Here is a 17,513-nt window from a genome sequence, read left to right as displayed (position 1 = left end):
TACAAAACTGATATTTTTATGTGTACTTATACCTGCTGGTTTCTGTCTGTATATTCAAATGTTTGTGTTTGATTTTATCTTGGAATCTTAAAATGCGTTTTGTGATCATTGTAAAATTTCAAACACTGTAGAAATACATATAACAAAAACTGGAACTTTCTTACTTGCATCTCTAGAGAAAATTACGGCTTAGTATCTTTCCGGACTCCTTCATATCGTCCACAACATCACACACGATTACTGTGTATTTTATTATCTTTATGTATTTCCATTTTTACATGAACGAGAATGACAAAGTGTATTTATCAATAAATTACGTTTTCGTCTACCACAGTTATTGTCTTGGACATAATTAGATATCAGTACAAGTAGCATTTTTGCATTCTGTTTTAACTCTCATATATACCTTTGAAAATGAAAATATCCATGCTTTTAGAAACAACAAAGAACCAAATAATTTTGCCTACACACAAGGAAATAGTTTTCTACTATTTCGGCAGTGAAGCCAATGGATTTCAAGACTCTTGCAATATCAGTGTGGTCAGATAAAACAAAAACTGTACCTTCAGAAGCCGATTCCAGTCTCACCACTGGCATCAGAATATCAGGTGTCACACCTTCTCCAGCATCAGATTGCAACCTTTCTTTTCCCTTTTTATCAAGTGTCTTTAAAATACATGTCTGTGCTCTTTTACTTGGCATCTCTTCATCTGTTTGTGGCCATTTGTAGCTATTTTGTGGTTTGTCTGCTCAGTCTCTACTCATCTGTCTGTTGGTTTGCTTGTCTAACTAATGGAAAGGGCTGCCGTGAATCACATGGATTTTAATTCCTTGTCTGTCCCAGCACTGGGGAGGCAGAGGCAGAAGGACTTCCTCCAGCTTGAGGCAAGCCTGGTTTACACAGAAACTTCCAGGCCAGCCGGGGGCTACATAGCAAGACTATTTTACAAAAAGTATTATTATTAGTAATGATTATAATAATTTGTATGTTATATATGTTGCAAATATTTCTGTCATTTGTCTTTTGATTATGAATTTTGTCTTTGCTATTTAATTTTACAAAATTGTGTCTATAAATTATATCCTTTATGATTTTTTAAGTGTATGTCATGTAGGAAGGTCTTCTACTCCTGAGGTTATACAAATACCTTTATAAGTTTTCTTCTAATATTCTTATTGTTTTGTTTTTTATGTTTAGCTCTTTAATCCATCTGGAAATGATTTTTGTATATGGTGTGAGGTAGGTATCTAAGTGTATTTTTTAAATGAATAGTTCATTGTCCCCACACTTTAATTACTAACCCATCATTTCATATGTTAAACGCTAGTATTTATACATGGTTCTGCTTCCAGGCTTTCTATTTTGTTACACTAATATATTGTTTATCCTTATGCTAAACTCAGAGTGTTCATTACATAGTGCAATAAAGTATTTTACTTATCTGATGAAACAAATCCCCGTCATTGTTCTAGTTCAACAAGTCTTTAATTAAGCAATCAGTACTCTGGATAAAGTTTGGATTCCTTTTGTCAGTTCCCATAACGCATTCCATTGGGGCTTTTTAAATTTATATTGCACTGAAGTTTGAAGTTATATTTGAAGAATGAATGAGAGGCTTATCCCACCAAACCTTCTTATTGAAGAAAATGATATAACTGTGTCTAAGTGTATCTTCTTTTGTGTTCTTTTTCCTGAACAGACCTATACATCTAAAGCCGAGTTATGTCTCAGAGTTTTAAGCACTTTCTTGATACTATGCAGTTTTATTTTTCAATTCCATTTTGAGTTACTATGGTATTGTTAGGTGCAGTTTGCCTATTGTGTTTCTATATGGGTATCTTAATGAATTATAATAGTTTCAATTTCTTTTTTGTTAGTTGTTTTGAACAATATGCTATTTCCAGACAGCAATTTTGAGTCTTCTGTTTCAACATTTTATTATATATTTATTTTTAAACATAAATATTATATTAATTCTTTGAGAACTCTTCATACCATCTGTTATGATCATATTTATGCCCGACTCCTCTCTGTAACTCCTTCCGGATATATCCTAGCTCCACAATCCACAAACTTTGTGACCTCCTTTTTAAAATGTAGTAACTCATAGATTTGACTTTGTTGTGGTTGTGTGTCCATCCACTGAGGTATGGTTGACCTATCCTAGGAGAAGATTGTCCCTCCCCCAGAAACCGTAAAATCTCCCTAACACCTCAGTCAGGGGTTGGGTCTCATGGCCTCCTCTCCCCTCCATGCTAGGATGCTGATACTTGCGCAGCTACCGCAGTGTCTGTGAGTTCAGGACCGCATCGTTCCTGTGATGTCCAGAAGACACTGTTTTTGCTCTGGTCCTCTCTGACCTCTGGCTTTTACAGTCTCTCCTCACCCTCTTCTTTGCGGTCCCTGAGCCTTGAGGAAGGGATGTGATACAGATGTCCCATTTGTGGCTGGACTTTCACAAGCACTTATTCTCTGCAGGTTGACCAGTTGTTAGTTTCTGTGTTAAGCACAATTGGCTGCATAAGGAGACTTTCCTGATGAGGTCTGAGAGTTGCACTAATCTAGGCATAGAAAGATATGTTTTTAGAAGTCAGTTTGTATACTGTGTCCATTTCACAAAATAATTACTTTGTTACATTGCCTAGGATTTCCTGGACAGATTTGCAAAATCGAGGAAAGAATATCCTTTCTGTTCTAAGGTTTTTCAGGCATTGTGATAGTTAACCTGTTAATTAAAAGTTTTCTTCCTTACTCACAGATTAGGGATTTCAATCAGGAAACAATAACTTTAGTATCTTTTGAAAGAATGATTTTTCTTTATTTACTTTGTAGTTTGGCAAATGGAATAGTAGATTTCATAAGTTGTTTCTCTTGTGGTATATTTTGAATATAATACAATAAGTTTTTCAAATTTGGCATTTATATTTAGGACAAAGATAGCTCTATCAGTACATATAGATACAATCTCATTATCTGTATTTATATATTTGAGGTTCTATGTTGTTAGATCATTTCTGCCTTTAGAGAAATTTAAACCACAGAGAATGGTTTGAGAAAGTGTCTATGCTTTTTACACTGGAAAAATACAGGTCAGGAAACCTAGTAGAACTCACAGACAAGACCATCTTTGCGTTTTCTTCAAATGTGAATTTTATTTTCTGTAAATTTAATATTTTGTCCTCAAATTTTCTACATTTTCAGATTTTCACTAATATTTTCTGGTAAATCAGTCACTGAACTTGTATTTTAAAAATTACTGATGGTTTAATTTTAGCATTTTACAGTTTTCTCTTCTACATTGTTTATTAATATGGCCAGTGATTTTTATGACTTTGGAAGGCAAGCAATTCATTTTGTAGATCGAGTGAGAGTTTTGTCTTTTTCATCTCTGTTTGTTTGGGCGCTGTTTTGATTTATACCAAATCAGTTTCATTTTCAAATTTTGTTTTTGTTTATTTATTTTTATTCTCTTTCTATATTTTTATAGGGCCTACTTCCCTTTAAAACTGAATCTTTTCTTAGTGTAGTTATATAAAACTACTCAAATTCTACATATTTTTCTAAGGATTACCCCAATTTTTTCATAGGGTTCAATGGTAAGACTCTAGTTTATGCTCTAAAAATAGTTTTAAATATTGCTTTCACCAAATAGCATTTTAGATGCTCCCAGTGAACCTTTTAATAGATTAATCCTTTGTTGTTATTTCCGGTTTGCTTTATTTGGTAAGGGAGATGTTGCTTGTTCTTATAATGGACTTATTTTTCCTTTGAAATTTCAGATGTGTTTGAGGTTAAATATGTGGTTGGAGTTTGTAATTAAAAATAATTTTAGTGTGTATTAGTTTTCCATTGTGGCTTCATCGGTTTTTAAGTCTTCTAATGTTTTGTTCTTTACAAATGTAAAGATCTCTGTGTATTTCATGTAATACTATTGTCATACCTGAGAACACAAGTTCAAGATTATCATAATGTTGGATTTTTTCAACTTTATATATAATAGTGGATTGAAATAAACATGACATAAGCCTTTTTAATATCAAATTGCTGACATTCAGGCCTTTTCAACTTCATATGAGAATGAATACAAAATGTCTAAAAAGAAATTGATAAAGGAAATTTAATTGGCCATACACATCTGCATATTCATCTATATGAAATGCATGCTTGTGTGTGTGTGCCTGTGCACATATATGGCTGATTATATTTCACTTTGATCGCCTGTGCTCTCATTGTTTTATTTTCAGTATTTTGTAATTTTGTTTTAAGTACAGCTTTTTTAAATAAGGTAAACCTTGATTTTTAATCTAAAATTTTCCTCCCGAGTTAGAGCAGTAATAACCCGCTTACGCTATCTACAGAGTTTTAGACTTCTCTTTCATTTTGTAATCTTTGTTCATTATTGCAGCTCTTCCTGATTGTGGTGTCTTTTTTTTTTTTTTTTTTTTTGGTTTTTCGAGACAGGGTTTCTCTGTAGCTTTGGAGCCTGTCCTGGAACTAGCTCTTGTAGACCAGGCTGGCCTCGAACTCACAGAGATCTGTCTGCCTCTGCCTCCCGAGTGCTGGGATTAAAGGCGTGTGCCACCACCGCCTGGCTTGTGGTGTCTTTTGTAAGATGGAAGATTTTGATGCTGCTGCCTGAAACAGGCTGGGAAGCTGTATGTAGTATTTTTTATTCTTCTGGAAGCTGCTTTACGTTTTTCACAAGCACAGTTAAGTGTAAATTGTTATGATCAATAATTGATTGGTATCTATAAGTGTTCTTTCTCCTCTCTTAATGATAAAGTCTTTATCGGGCTTTTAATTATTTCTGTATCTACTCTTCTCTGCACTTACAGTTAAAATCATGTGGAAATTTCATGCCCCATAATTAGCTGAGCAGCAGCAGCAGTGGTACTGTTAACATTATTGGTGATATTACTTACTCCATGTTTCTATTTTATAGGAAGCCCTTATTAGTTACTGTATCACCTTTAGTCACCAATTTAGCAAGCATTCTTCAGATTTACATTTCATTGTTGTGGTCCGTTTGCCCTGTTGTTGTGGACCGTTTGCCCTGTTGTTGTGGAATTCAAGTCATTGTATTTCACGCATACCTTTTCTTCTGTTCTTCTAAAACCATCCTTCATCAATTCCTGGTGATTTCGTTTGTGCTTCGTTTTCTTTGAAGGCCTGTGTGTAGTGAAGGGTCCTGGCCTTTGTTTCTCAGGCGGGAGTATCTTGCCTTGTCTTTACAGTCAATGTGAGAGTAGACTGATTTCAGAAATCCCAGGTGACAGGTGACTCTTCTACAAATCCTGATGATCAGTTCCTCCTGAGACGTTTCCAGTGGATAAGACGCGCACTGTCTGTCCTTTTAGATAGGAGGTTTTCACCTCCTTAGTCATCCACTTCCCAGTGCTCATCGTTGACGTTCATCCAACCGATCCATCAGGGAAAGATGTTCTTGTTAGCAGTTTACTGGGCCACACAACACAGAACTCCTTCCTTTTCAAACCAACAGCAAGCACTTTCATAACAAATTTTATCTATTAATCCAACTTCTGACATTCTGCTTGGTAACAATGCAGTTCATGCCTGAGTCTTGAAACATGTTGTGAACATTCTTTCATATGGGCTAGTATCTCTAACCCACTGGGTAGTGAATATTTATGCAGTTTCCCCCCTCAGTCATAACCCAAATGTCTGACCCTCTCAGTCACTTTCTCTTACCCTTGACTCTCATGGGGAAAGACTAATAGTGTCTCTTGAGGCTGATTTTAAAGATCATACCCTCCGTGATGTATCTTACCAAGCATTTTGAAGACTCTTCTTTGTCTCCACCCAATCTCTTAGTAACACATGGGCTCGGGTCATCTTGAAGTCTCTATCCTGTTCACATGAAGAATAGATCCTACATTGTGATGAAAAATTTAAGTGAGAGCAGAAATTAATAATCTACAGATTGGCTGTTTGTAGTGTATATTTGTGCTTTGATTACCTTTGTCAAGGGGTCTAACTCAATGCCTATGGCCACTCTGATGCCTGGAGGCTCACACCATGATTCTCTTGGCTTCCTCCTGGAGTTGTCTTTAAGGGAGATTTTAAGATTCTATTCTAACACCAGGCTCTTAGGTCTCTCTCACTTCAGATCACCTTTTAGTTCTCATGCTCAGAGTTAAGAAGTCTGCCTTCTTCCCTCAGGTCTGACCTATAGGTGTTTTAAGTATGCTGTTCACTGATGCGAGCATCTCCACTCATCTATGAGTTCAGGTTACCTAAAGCATGACCACGTTAGGATACAATGCATGGAGGGTGCATTTATATAAGAAAGGTAGAGGCTTCTGGTTGATTTGGTCTATTTGATAACTCTATGTGCCTCTGTCTTTACCCTTTTTAGGTGGGAGGACACACCATGCTCCCCATCCGCTGGATGCCTCCTGAAAGCATCATGTACCGGAAGTTCACCACAGAGAGTGATGTGTGGAGCTTTGGGGTTATCCTGTGGGAGATCTTTACCTATGGGAAGCAACCATGGTTCCAGCTCTCCAACACAGAGGTAACAAAGGGACAGGTCAGGATCTGGTCTGGGAGAAGGCTGATGATAGCTATTGCAGAAGAGAGATTGCATACAGTGTACAGACAGTGGGCTATTGCGGGAGCAGAGTGGATGCAGGCAAAATCAGGGGGGAAATCTTAGTGGAGGAAAGTTTGTAACTACAGAAAATGAAGAGGACTGCCATTGGCGCTTCAAGTCAGAAGTCTACACTGAGGCATGAGTCAGGCTTCTGTCTGTTCTAATACACATAGCAACAACCACCACAAAATTAAAACATTTCACCAAGAGAGAAAATCAAAACAAAGAGCAGCTGTGAGTTTTCTATTGTGCCATCTTGTAGAAACACCTATTACTTAGCATGTCTACAGAAGGTGGTCCCCAAAGTTCTGAGCGACCCTAGGCGCAGGGAGGCATGGGTCCCAATGTATCTGAAAGGGCGATGTTCACATGATTAACAGAGTTGTGTGCAGGTGTCCCCCTATAGCACAATAATATATATTAACATATTTTCATAATTTCAGTTTATAATGAGTTATGCTAGTAGATGATCCATTTTGACAGTAAATAACAATTGTCAACGGGTACTTCTCTATGCATCTCTGGTGTAGTAACTTGAGAATCTTCACAAAATCACCTCTTGAGCTTTGGGTCAAAGAAAGGGGGTTACTTAGCATCTTGGAAGAAGCTGTCTGTCAGAAAGTACTAGACAAGGAGATGGCTTGGCTTGCGCTTTTAGGAGTTTCCTATTTTTAAATGACACATCTTAGCTATGTGCAGAACAGAGCCACGTGGACCCAGGAATTCAACACAGTCCACAAACAGTATGGGTAGGACTCCTGTAGCAGCAGACTTACAGAACATGTCAGCATTTGGTACACTTTGTTTTTTGAAATCATCACCACTAAGGCCTTTTTTGTATTAAAATATCATTTTGATATTCAAGAAAGAATTTTTTTTTCTTAAAAGCTATGTTCATTTCCAGTCTTCAGTGTCCTGACCATTTGAGCACATTTCAAAGACCAGAACGTAAGGCTGGGGGTGTGGCTCAGTTGGTAGACCATTCGCCTGACATGCGGGAAGCCCTTGATCTTCTGTGCTGCATATTCAGGCATGGCGATCCCTGTCTGCAATCCCCGCACACAGGAGATGTAGGTGGTAAGATCAGCAGTCAAACGTCATCCTTTGCTTCATGTAATTTAAGGACGGCCTAGATCTCATGAGACCTTGCCTGAAAACAAAACAAAGCATGTCTTTATATATCTGTGGTATCTTACTATACCACAGGTACCCAATGGGACCTGACCTCAATTTCCAAAGTATAACAGACATTTTAGTGGTCTTATAGAATAAGTAAAGAGTGTATATAGAAGCTATTTGTTGTGGATTTTTATTTAAAGTGGTACTCTTTTTCCCGGGGGATGGTACACACATGCATTTGCACATATAGATACATGAATGTGAAGTTATATGCTTGCAAATACACACAGGCATGCACCTGGGCTCAACCTCCATGGTATGGGGGTGATGTTGGTGTTAGCAGAACCTTGTCATGGATCCCTAAGATGGGTAGAGTGGTTAATGGGGTGCTTATGACCTCTTTGAAGATGGTGTAGTGGGGCCCTACCCTTGAAGCCAGGCTTTCTTCCCTCAACTCCTCCCCTTGCTCCGTCTACAGCAGCAGCTGGGTATAGGCAGTCACTGGTGATAGACTACATAGTGAAAGTTTATAACTTGGCTGGTTCTGCTTTAGAGAAGATGCCACTGGGTGCCTTCGGTCTAAGCCTAAGCAGCAGCTATTGCAGCTTGACGTAGATCCTTCTTCATAAAGGTGCAGAGGTGAAATCTGGGAGAAATCTGATGCCATGGTAAACAGCACCTGGGGACTTACTAGGCTGTCAAAGAAATGATCCCAAAGTGTCATCCCAGACTCCATGGCGAGTGTGAATAGTAGGAGCTGGCACAGTGAAGGTCACTCCTGGTCAACAGTTATGTAAGATACCCAGAAACCCAGGAGAAGGCCCTGTTCTGCGGGATGCAGAGATAGATTGGGGAGGGAGAAAAGGAGGACTAGCAGAAGAGAGGAACAGAGGAAGAATGGGAGAGAGGGAGGTTCTTACCCAATAAAATATATGCTAATGGGGAAGAGAAGGCAGGCGTTTGCTCAGATACCAGAGTTCAGAAAGTGTTTTGTGCCCTTTTTGAAAGATGCAGATATTTTACTTTCAGTAAAGAAATGTCTGACCTCCCAGAAGAGCCGAAGGGGATGCCATGAGTTGATACAATGCAGTGTTCCCAATGGAATCCTGGAATAGCAAAAGGAAAAGAGGTTAAAAACTGAGGCAATGTGGGTAAACAATGGCATTTGGCTAATAATGGATTAGCGAAATGCAGTGTGTAATATGCTAGTAGCAGGCAGATGGCAGATCATAATAGGAATCATATATACTTTTCGCGACTTTTTTTAAACATGACATTTTAAAAACAGAGTTTATTTTCTTGCTATTGTGAATAATGCAACCGTAAACATAAGCGTGTGAGTGTTTGTGGTAGGATGTAAGTTCTTTAGGTATATATTCCCGGGAGCAGAGCGGCTGGGTCATATGATAGGACTGCTTCTAATTTTTTGAGAAACGCGCATGCTGAGATTTCTAGCCGGGCTTCCAATGTTTGTAGGCATGTGTACACGTAAGAGTGAGCATGGGATTAGGTTATGCAACCAGAGGTAGGCAATGGCAAGAGAAGAGGCCCTGGGGGACACCTACCGGAGGGACAATAGAACACATGAGATGTGAGAGCAGAAAGGATGCTATGGAGGTAGAGGAAGTATCAAAAATAGTATCAAGGGGCTGGAGAGATGGCTCAGAGGTTAAGAGCATTGCCTGCTCTTCCAAAGGTCCTGAGTTCAATTCCCAGCAACCACAGGGTGGCTCACAACCATCTGTAATGGGGTCTGGTGCCCTCTTCTGGCCTGCAGACATACACACAGACAGAATATTGTATGCATAATAAATAAATAAATATTTAAAAAAAATAGTATCAAGGGGAGGGACAGAAAACAACAGGAGGAGAATAAACGCAACCAAATAAAACCAAAACGCCAGAATGAAGATTAAATACTGCGTTTTCTAATTAGAAAAGTAAAGTCTGGTGTTAAAATTAAGGAAAAGATGGGGAGAAATAGGGTCTTAGAGTGGGAATACACTCCAGAGTACAAGATACTTGTGTTAAAATGTCCTTATGTAACGCAGTACTGTGCAGAATGGATACAAACCAATGGGAAAGTAAATAATTCTTTTAAAATGTACCTGGACTGAGAGTGTTGATAAGTAGTACAAAAATTGCCTGTTCCTGAGGCCCTGGGTTCAATTCCCAGCATTTAAAAGAAAATGCCTTTGAGTAATTGGAATTGAACCGTAAAGAACATACCTGGGTCTCCTATATCTCGAAGCCGCCCCTTCGGTACAGCACAGTTTTTCTTGTTGCATTTGCTCCTGCTGGAAATCCAGACCCCAGTCTTCCAGACAAGTGTGATGAGGTCCCTGGAGGTTAACTGACTTGAACTGGCTGGCCCACCCAAGGAGTGGTGACTCTGGTAGCTCACAAAGAGCTGTAGGCAGCTGAGGAAAGCTGGGAGCAGGGAAGAGCACCGACTGGTTGCCAGATGGTCAGCATTCAAGTGATGGTATTTGGACTGAGAAGGTTATATTTAAGAATAAATATGCATATATGTATACATTTGTATTATATGTATATAATAAAAATAAAAGAAGAGACAATGAGTTTTAATGAGATTGGGAAGAGGTATATGGGAGTTTTGGAGGGAGGAAAGGGAAGGAATAGATGCTACAATTATTGTAGAATCTCAAAAATAATTTTTAAAATACATATCAATGAAATACTTTACAAAACATCTGCACAGGCTTAGAAAAAAAACAGTCCTGCCTCCTACCTAGACATCAACCTGTGCATATGGCCATGATGAGTTGAGTTTGTGTCTGTTGCTAGGTAGGAGTCCCAGGACCAAGGGTGAGCTTTGCATGAATTTCTGGATATAACCTCTCTATTCTTGCTTTCTCAGGTCATTGAGTGCATCACCCAAGGCCGCGTCTTGGAGAGACCCCGAGTCTGCCCAAAAGAGGTATATGACGTCATGCTGGGGTGCTGGCAGAGGGAGCCTCAACAGCGGCTGAATATTAAGGATATCTTCAAAATCCTCCAGGCTTTGGGGAAGGCCACCCCAATCTACCTGGACATCCTCGGCTAGTAGGACTGGTGGCCAAGCATTTATACTCTGTTGCCTCCTCTCTCCCTGCCTCATACCTACTTTCTCCTCATCTCAACTCCTTTTTTCCATCTTTGACTGAAATGAACATCTTCATATAAATTCAAGTGCCTGCTACACATACAACACTGAATTTAAAAAAAACAAAACAAAAGAAAGAAACCCTGTAAGGCAGTTTGACATATATATTTATATATATATATACATAACTATCTATCTATCTATATCTACAGAGAATTACCTTCTCTAATACATAGAGACGCTGCTGATACAGAAAACCATAAGACATTAACAACCGAGAAACATTTTAAATATTATTATTAACACAAATGAAATTCCCTTGACGTAAGCTGTGGCCATGCTTCTTCAGCTCTGACTTTCCGGAGCTCTTCGTCTTGACCGCCAGAGACGGAGGATGGGAGGAAGGCATGGTGACGCACAATCATCCATGCGCATGCGTGACCCATTGGCGGTGCTTGGCAAGGAAACAATTCTGGAAGTCCAGGCCCTTTGGAAACATCTCTGGCCTGCCTTGACCTTCGCCTCCACTCTCCTCCTCTTTTCTTCCTCTTTGGGGGCAGTTTTCTAATTTTTTTCCATTCTACAAATATATAGCCCTGATGATTTTGGGAATCAGTGATGACACCTACGAGTAAATACTGAACAAAAGCCAACACCAGATCCCATAAGAGCAAAAGCCATCCACGGCCCGGTTAAACACCGAGCAAGTCAGGGCAGGGGGACTCTGGAAAGAGCAAACCCCAGCCTTCTGGATGTAAATCACGCTCAAGTTCCTTACTGGGTTTGAAGAGCTTCGATCCTTTGAACCTGAAGAACTGGACTTGGTGGATTTAAAGACTCGAACCGAGGAAGTAAAAACAGCTGAGAATCCTATCAAGGCACTACCACTCACTGGGAAGACTCTTTAGCCTGTCCTTGCCTTTTCAGGCCCTTGGGAGGTTTAGAGTCCACATTCTCTGGGGTCATCTCTTAATGTGGACACAGAGGCTTCGGGGCTCTGGGATTTGCTTACTTGCTTGTAGATCATAATTAGGCGTCCCCTTGAGTCTTATTTTCTTATCCCGCTTTCCCCACATCCTGAGGTTCTCTCGAGTTCTGGGTAAACCCCATTGCCAGGGAAGGAATACAGCCGAGAGCCTGAGGCATGTGTGTTTCGAAGAGCCAGACAGTGGCATTGGCAAAAGTCAGCAGAGAATCTACTTGGCACCTGCGTTTGGCCCTTGGCATTCTCCTCACGTTTTAAGCCCTTGGAAGGATTGATGCATCTGCCTTTGAGCTGTTGTGAGAAAAGGCAGGGACTGAGAAATCACTCTGTGGGCTGGGTGCGTGTGGGGGGCAGGGCGGTCACTGAAGCTTCTCTGGAAGCTGTCCAATGAATGAGTGACCAGTGCTGCAATTTTGCCATCCTAATGAGGACCAAGTGCTGACCAGGGAGTGAGAATGAAGCATCTGGTCTGGGGCCCGTCCCCTAAGCCCCCAGCTCCAGGGAGAATCGCTGCCTTCCCAACTGTGTTGCTGAGGATGGCAAAAGAGGCGATCTTTGGACAGCTCTCACACACAACAATGAAACGCCCCCAGGAGTCTAAAGCCGCACCGAGCCATCTTGCTGGGGAGGAGGGGATGTGCCCTTCCTAGGGTACCCGTCTCTCCACCTCATCCCAAGCACAGAACTACCTAACAAACATTTTCTTACCAGAAGCTCCCAGGAACCGCCGATATACCGTTCCTTGCCAGCTGAAAAACTGTCTGTAGCCTAGATATCCCCACCAGTCAAAGGCAGCTGAAGTATGGGCAACTCCGTGGCGGGTTTAGGACTGGATTACGTGTTTGTGATATTACTTTTCTTTTTTTAATACCAACAAATGTTTTTATTCAACTAGAAAGGAGCTGTGCTCAGATTGTAGCCATGGTTGGGATTCAGGGATGAGCAAGCCTGCTCAGCTGGACTGGGGAGAGAGCTGGGTCAACTAGGAATTCAGTGTGGAACTTCTTACTCCACTAGGTGCCCAGCCCCTGAAATTGTCAGGGAGAGGCTCTTTGGATTGATCCCTTCAAAAAAAGAACCCTTTGCTGTCCTGTGGCAATTACGTCTCTTATTACACCTTGAATCAGCCCACCTGAGGCTTTGGTCTCTGCTGGGGATGTGAATGCTGGGTGGTAGTTTCCATCCCAGTTTTTATCCTATAGCCAAGGGGGAGACATTCCCAGGCAAGGGGGGACTGGGGGTGGGAGCTGAGGAGAAAGGGATTCCTATTTAGAGGTGATTCTTTGAGGTGGGCGGGGGCGCTGGAAGAAGTGGAGGTCTGGCATTTAGAGCCTGTGTGGGAGAGCTGGGAGAAATGACAAGGCTGAACTTGCTCAAGGGTCCTTGGGCTACTTCCATGAGCTTCCACACTGGCAGCCAGGGTACCTCCTCTCTACATCCTCCACTATCAGCCGCCTGTGCATCAGTAAGCGAGAGAGGGGGCAGTGGAGTTAGGAGGGGTGCAGAACGGGGCCAACCTCCTTCCTATCCCGGCAACCTCCCTGCGTCCAGGAGATTTTCCATGTGAACCTTGGAAGGTGGAGAAAGGGCTTGCGGCTGCTTCCGAGGGTAAGGACACGCAGAACAGGCTTTGGATAGTGACGGCTCCGGGGTGGGCAGAGCGCTCGTCTTGCTCCTCTGGGCCGGCACAGGACGCATACGACTCACTTCACTGTGCCATGTTTTCCTTATGTGCAGAGTGAGGGGGGGGGGGCTGGTTATGCCCCATCCTATTCTAGCTCTCAATCTTTAGCTCCTAACAGCACGGAATCACTGTGCCATGTTTTCTCTTAGCATCGCTCTGAATTGACTAGAAAATCCTCCTCTGGCCTAGTGCGAGCAGCAGGTGGTTGTCTCTGAGGACGCACTGTACTTGGGCTGGGGTTGGTTCCAGCAAGTCAGTCCGATCCTCCTCTTCCTCCCTTGTCAAAACATGCATGAGTCTAAAGTGTCTGAGACTACTTTAGCTTGGGGTCGAGGGGACATTCTCTCTCATTCCCTACCCCAGCCTTCCCCTATACCAGAAAATTGTTATTGGTGGTTTATTTATTTATTTATTTATTATTTTTATTTATTTTTAAAGAGTCTAATGTCGTCCGATGAGCCTAGAATCGACATCCCATAAGCCCATGTAGCTGCTGCCACCTGCTCCATCCTGCTTCCTACATAAATGCGTCTACCCCATGCCAAATTGATTTAGTACGTAGCTTGAAGTCAACTGCACTGTGAATGCTCATGAATGGTCCGGGAACCCATGCTTATCTCTGTGCCCTGTCACTGCCACCTGGACCCCTCCTGAACTGACAAAGAGTGACGTGGCTGTCCATTATAGAGCTGGGAGTCGTGGCCAAGGGTCCTTTTAGTTATGTGCCCTGGCCATGAACCTGATGCTCCTTTCTGATTTCATCTCTGAACTAGGAGTGGTTGTCAAGGGGCACTCAGCCTTCACTAGCCAATAGACAAAGGACTTGGGCCCTTCCGCCACTCAGCAGATCGTGCGCATGTTATTCCCAGAGACAACTTTTCGCCGGAGGCGAAGATCTTCCATTTTCCCAGGCTTGAGGTGAACAGTGTTGTTCACCTCTGGTGATGCTTACCTTGTGGAACACACTAGTGCAAGTACTTCTGGTGCTAAACACTATGGAAATCAGTACCAACAGAAGAGCTTTACAGGAGAAGTGAGGATGAGTGAGCCCTGCCGGAAGAGCACTCAGACAGCGGAGAGACCACTGGGAACCCTGCCTTCATGCTTGGCTAACCCCTGTGATGTGGCTAAGTCAACATTTCTTTAATTATCAGTCTCTCCCCATCCCCCGGATATACGGAGTTAGAACAGATGGACTCTTAGAGTCTACCTCAGTTTGAAAGGCTATTTTGAGTCCCATCTACGCCTTATTCTAAGGTTGTTGGCTAGGAGAGATTAAATGAAAGGCGAGGAGGGAAAGGAAGAAAAGTTGCTGTTGACAAAAGCTGACTGCAAAAGGAAAGTAGAGAATATTTTGGGCCTGCTGTGTTTGAGGGACACTGGTTCAGGATCTAGGCACACAAGTCAGGAAGTTGAAGTTTGTGTTCTTCAGGAGAAGCTGAGCTTCTCTTCCAGCCTTCTTCTTGACTTCATGTGCCCACACTGGCAGAATCAAATCTGAAATATGGAGACAGTCCCATCCGCCTCCCATGAAAAGCAAGTAGTAATCTGGACTCTGGGTCAGAAACCAAGAGATTTTTTTTTTTGCATGTACATACTTTCTTCCCATTCTTTTATATCCAAGAATAAGGCTGGTGGGATACTTGTTCCTCTTTTCTGAACCAAAAGCAGCAGTAAAATCTTTACACTTACCTGAGAGTTTTTGCAGTCTTTGAAATTCTTTGCTTAGAGGAGAGCATAGAAATATTTGTGGATGATGAGTCAGTGAAATCAGATTCCAGCAGTCCCAGGAGCCACCCCCAAACATCTCCACAGTGTCTAATGTCTGCTTTGGTTGGGCACCAACCAGCTAAAGTGCACAAGGTGTTTACCAAAAAAAAAGTCATCTTGAGCTGAGATTTTGTGAGCTGTAGTCACTCAATATGATTTTATTTCTTTAAGATCCACATTATTTGGTACCAAGTAATGTTTCAACTAGTACTTACCAGGGCTGGAAGGGGAATTCCAAGTTTGGGCACCATTATTAAAACATCAGTGTGGACTTCAGAACTTGTCACAGGTTGGGATTCTCTTTTGCACTGTATGTTTCTTCTGGAAGGGACCTGCGGAGATATTCAGAAAGGTCCCAAAGGGAAGTTGGTTATCCCCAAGTTTGATCATCTGCTGCTCCCCACACTAAATTATGTTAACAATAACATCTGAGCATCTCCAATATCATCCCTCCTGGTTTTCTGATAGTTCACCATGCCTAAACCCTTTTCACTTATGTGTTGTTTGGGATTTAGTATTGGAGATGCCAGCAAGGCAGATGAAGCCTCTCCCAGGAGGGTCAGACAAGAGAGAACCTGAGAGGATGGCAGTCTGTCATGCTCTCTGATAGGCCCGGGTGATGGTGGCGGAGGTAGTGACTGCATCAGTGCACAGGGACTTCCATCTTGACTTCTGAACAGGACTTCTGTTTGGTGCATTCTCTCCAAACACTGTGTGTGCGTGCACATGCACGTGCGCAGTCCATGCAACAAGTTTCTGATGTGCCAACTGGGGCCCCTTTCTGTGAGATCTGCAGAGATATGGGCTCCACCTGAGAGAACTTGGAATTCCCTTTTTCTTTTCTTTTCTTTTCTTTTCTTTTCTTTTCTTTTCTTCTTTTCTTTTCTTTCCTTTCCTTTTCTTTCCTTTCCTTTTCTTTTCCTTCTTGTTAGCAGTATTGAATTGCATTAAATTGTTTCCTTATGATACTTTCAATATGTGAGTACCTGGATTCCTCTCCATAGACAGAGAATTCAGATTGCCCTTCCTGTGGGCAGCTAGGTTCCAACTTTTAAACCAGATCTGATTTGATATTTGCCATAAGAAATGTCTTAAACCAACAAGCTAAGTTCCCTCTTTGGTAAGAGCATAAATTCTATTAACAATTTTTCCCTAAATCACCCAGGAATTTATTGGATCTCCAAGCACAGAGTTCTCAAGAGAAATTTATAGTTCTCAAAGTAGATGTTTCTTATAGAAGGTGGATTGTGATAACACAGAAGACAAGGAGCCTATGGAACTCCTACTTCTGAGGAGCTCCCAGGCATTTAGGTATTGCTTTCGTTTAGTATCTATGAGAGGATTCAGTTTCTTCTCATTTTAGGCAGTCAGGGATTCAGACCTCTTTCCTGCAAGAGTAAAGGCAGTGTGGGCACCCAGCTCCACACTGTATAGTCTAGCATTCCTTTGGATCCACTCAAACGAGTGAGAAATCACACGCTCAAATCCAAATCTGGTATCTATCATTTCATTTAAGAAGCATTTATGGGAGTGTACCTTTAAAAAGAAACTAAGTTTTTTTTTTTTTCTATCTGGAGTAGTAGGACCTACTCAGTTTCTCCCCTTGGAGATTAGCCCATGTTCTGTCTCTATTTCAAAGCTGCCTGATGCTTACCTGGTACCCTTGAAGCTACTTCTGGACAGGAAGAAAAAGCCTGATCCAGGTAGCTTGATTTCTGCACCCCACAGGAGAGGAATACATTTCAGTCAAGATTTTCTTCTTTCTGCTTTTTCATTTCCCCCTTTTCTCTTGGTTCACATTCTCTGGCTTCCATGGGACAGAGGATCTGGCATCTGAAACTCTGTGAAAGTCTTAATAAGAGGTGAATCCCAGGACCACAAACAGTTTGGGCTTCAAACAGTGAGAAAATTGGTGCTGAATGATTCGGCACACAAAGCAGAAAACTTTCATTTCCTGCAGGCAGGATGGAATTGACTGTTATATTAAGACTTCTGAAGGAGCCCTGCCCTGGAGTAATTTCAGTGCTGTCAGACAATGTTGACATCTAGATTAACCTCTGTGCAGTGGATTTGACTGCATAGCTCATTGAGATGCATGTGGCGTGTCCCTGTAAATCCCATCTGAAACCCTCCGTGGCCCACCCACAGCAACCCCCTTTCCTGTCTCCGCCTACTGATCTCACAGTCCATGAACTTTTAGCTTATGGGAGCAAAGACACTGATGCTGGGGTCTGA

General features: G+C 41.7%; 1 protein-coding gene across 1 annotated transcript in view; it reads left to right on the top strand.

Annotated features, from left to right (window-relative positions):
- Ntrk3 (neurotrophic receptor tyrosine kinase 3) overlaps nt 1–10,800 on the top strand; it is a 362,281-nt gene extending 351,481 nt beyond the window's left edge. The window contains 3 exon segments of the mRNA XM_038313662.1: nt 1,199–1,240; nt 6,378–6,536; nt 10,615–10,800. Coding sequence (XP_038169590.1) covers nt 1,199–1,240; nt 6,378–6,536; nt 10,615–10,800 — 387 coding nt within the window.
- Nucleotides 10,801–17,513: the final 6,713 nt, after the last annotated feature.

Source organism: Arvicola amphibius, chromosome 12, assembly GCF_903992535.2.
Source record: "Arvicola amphibius chromosome 12, mArvAmp1.2, whole genome shotgun sequence".
Taxonomy (NCBI): Eukaryota; Metazoa; Chordata; class Mammalia; order Rodentia; family Cricetidae; genus Arvicola; species Arvicola amphibius.
The sequence above is the reverse complement of the archived record's forward strand: the minus strand, read 5'-3'. Positions and strand labels throughout refer to the sequence as shown.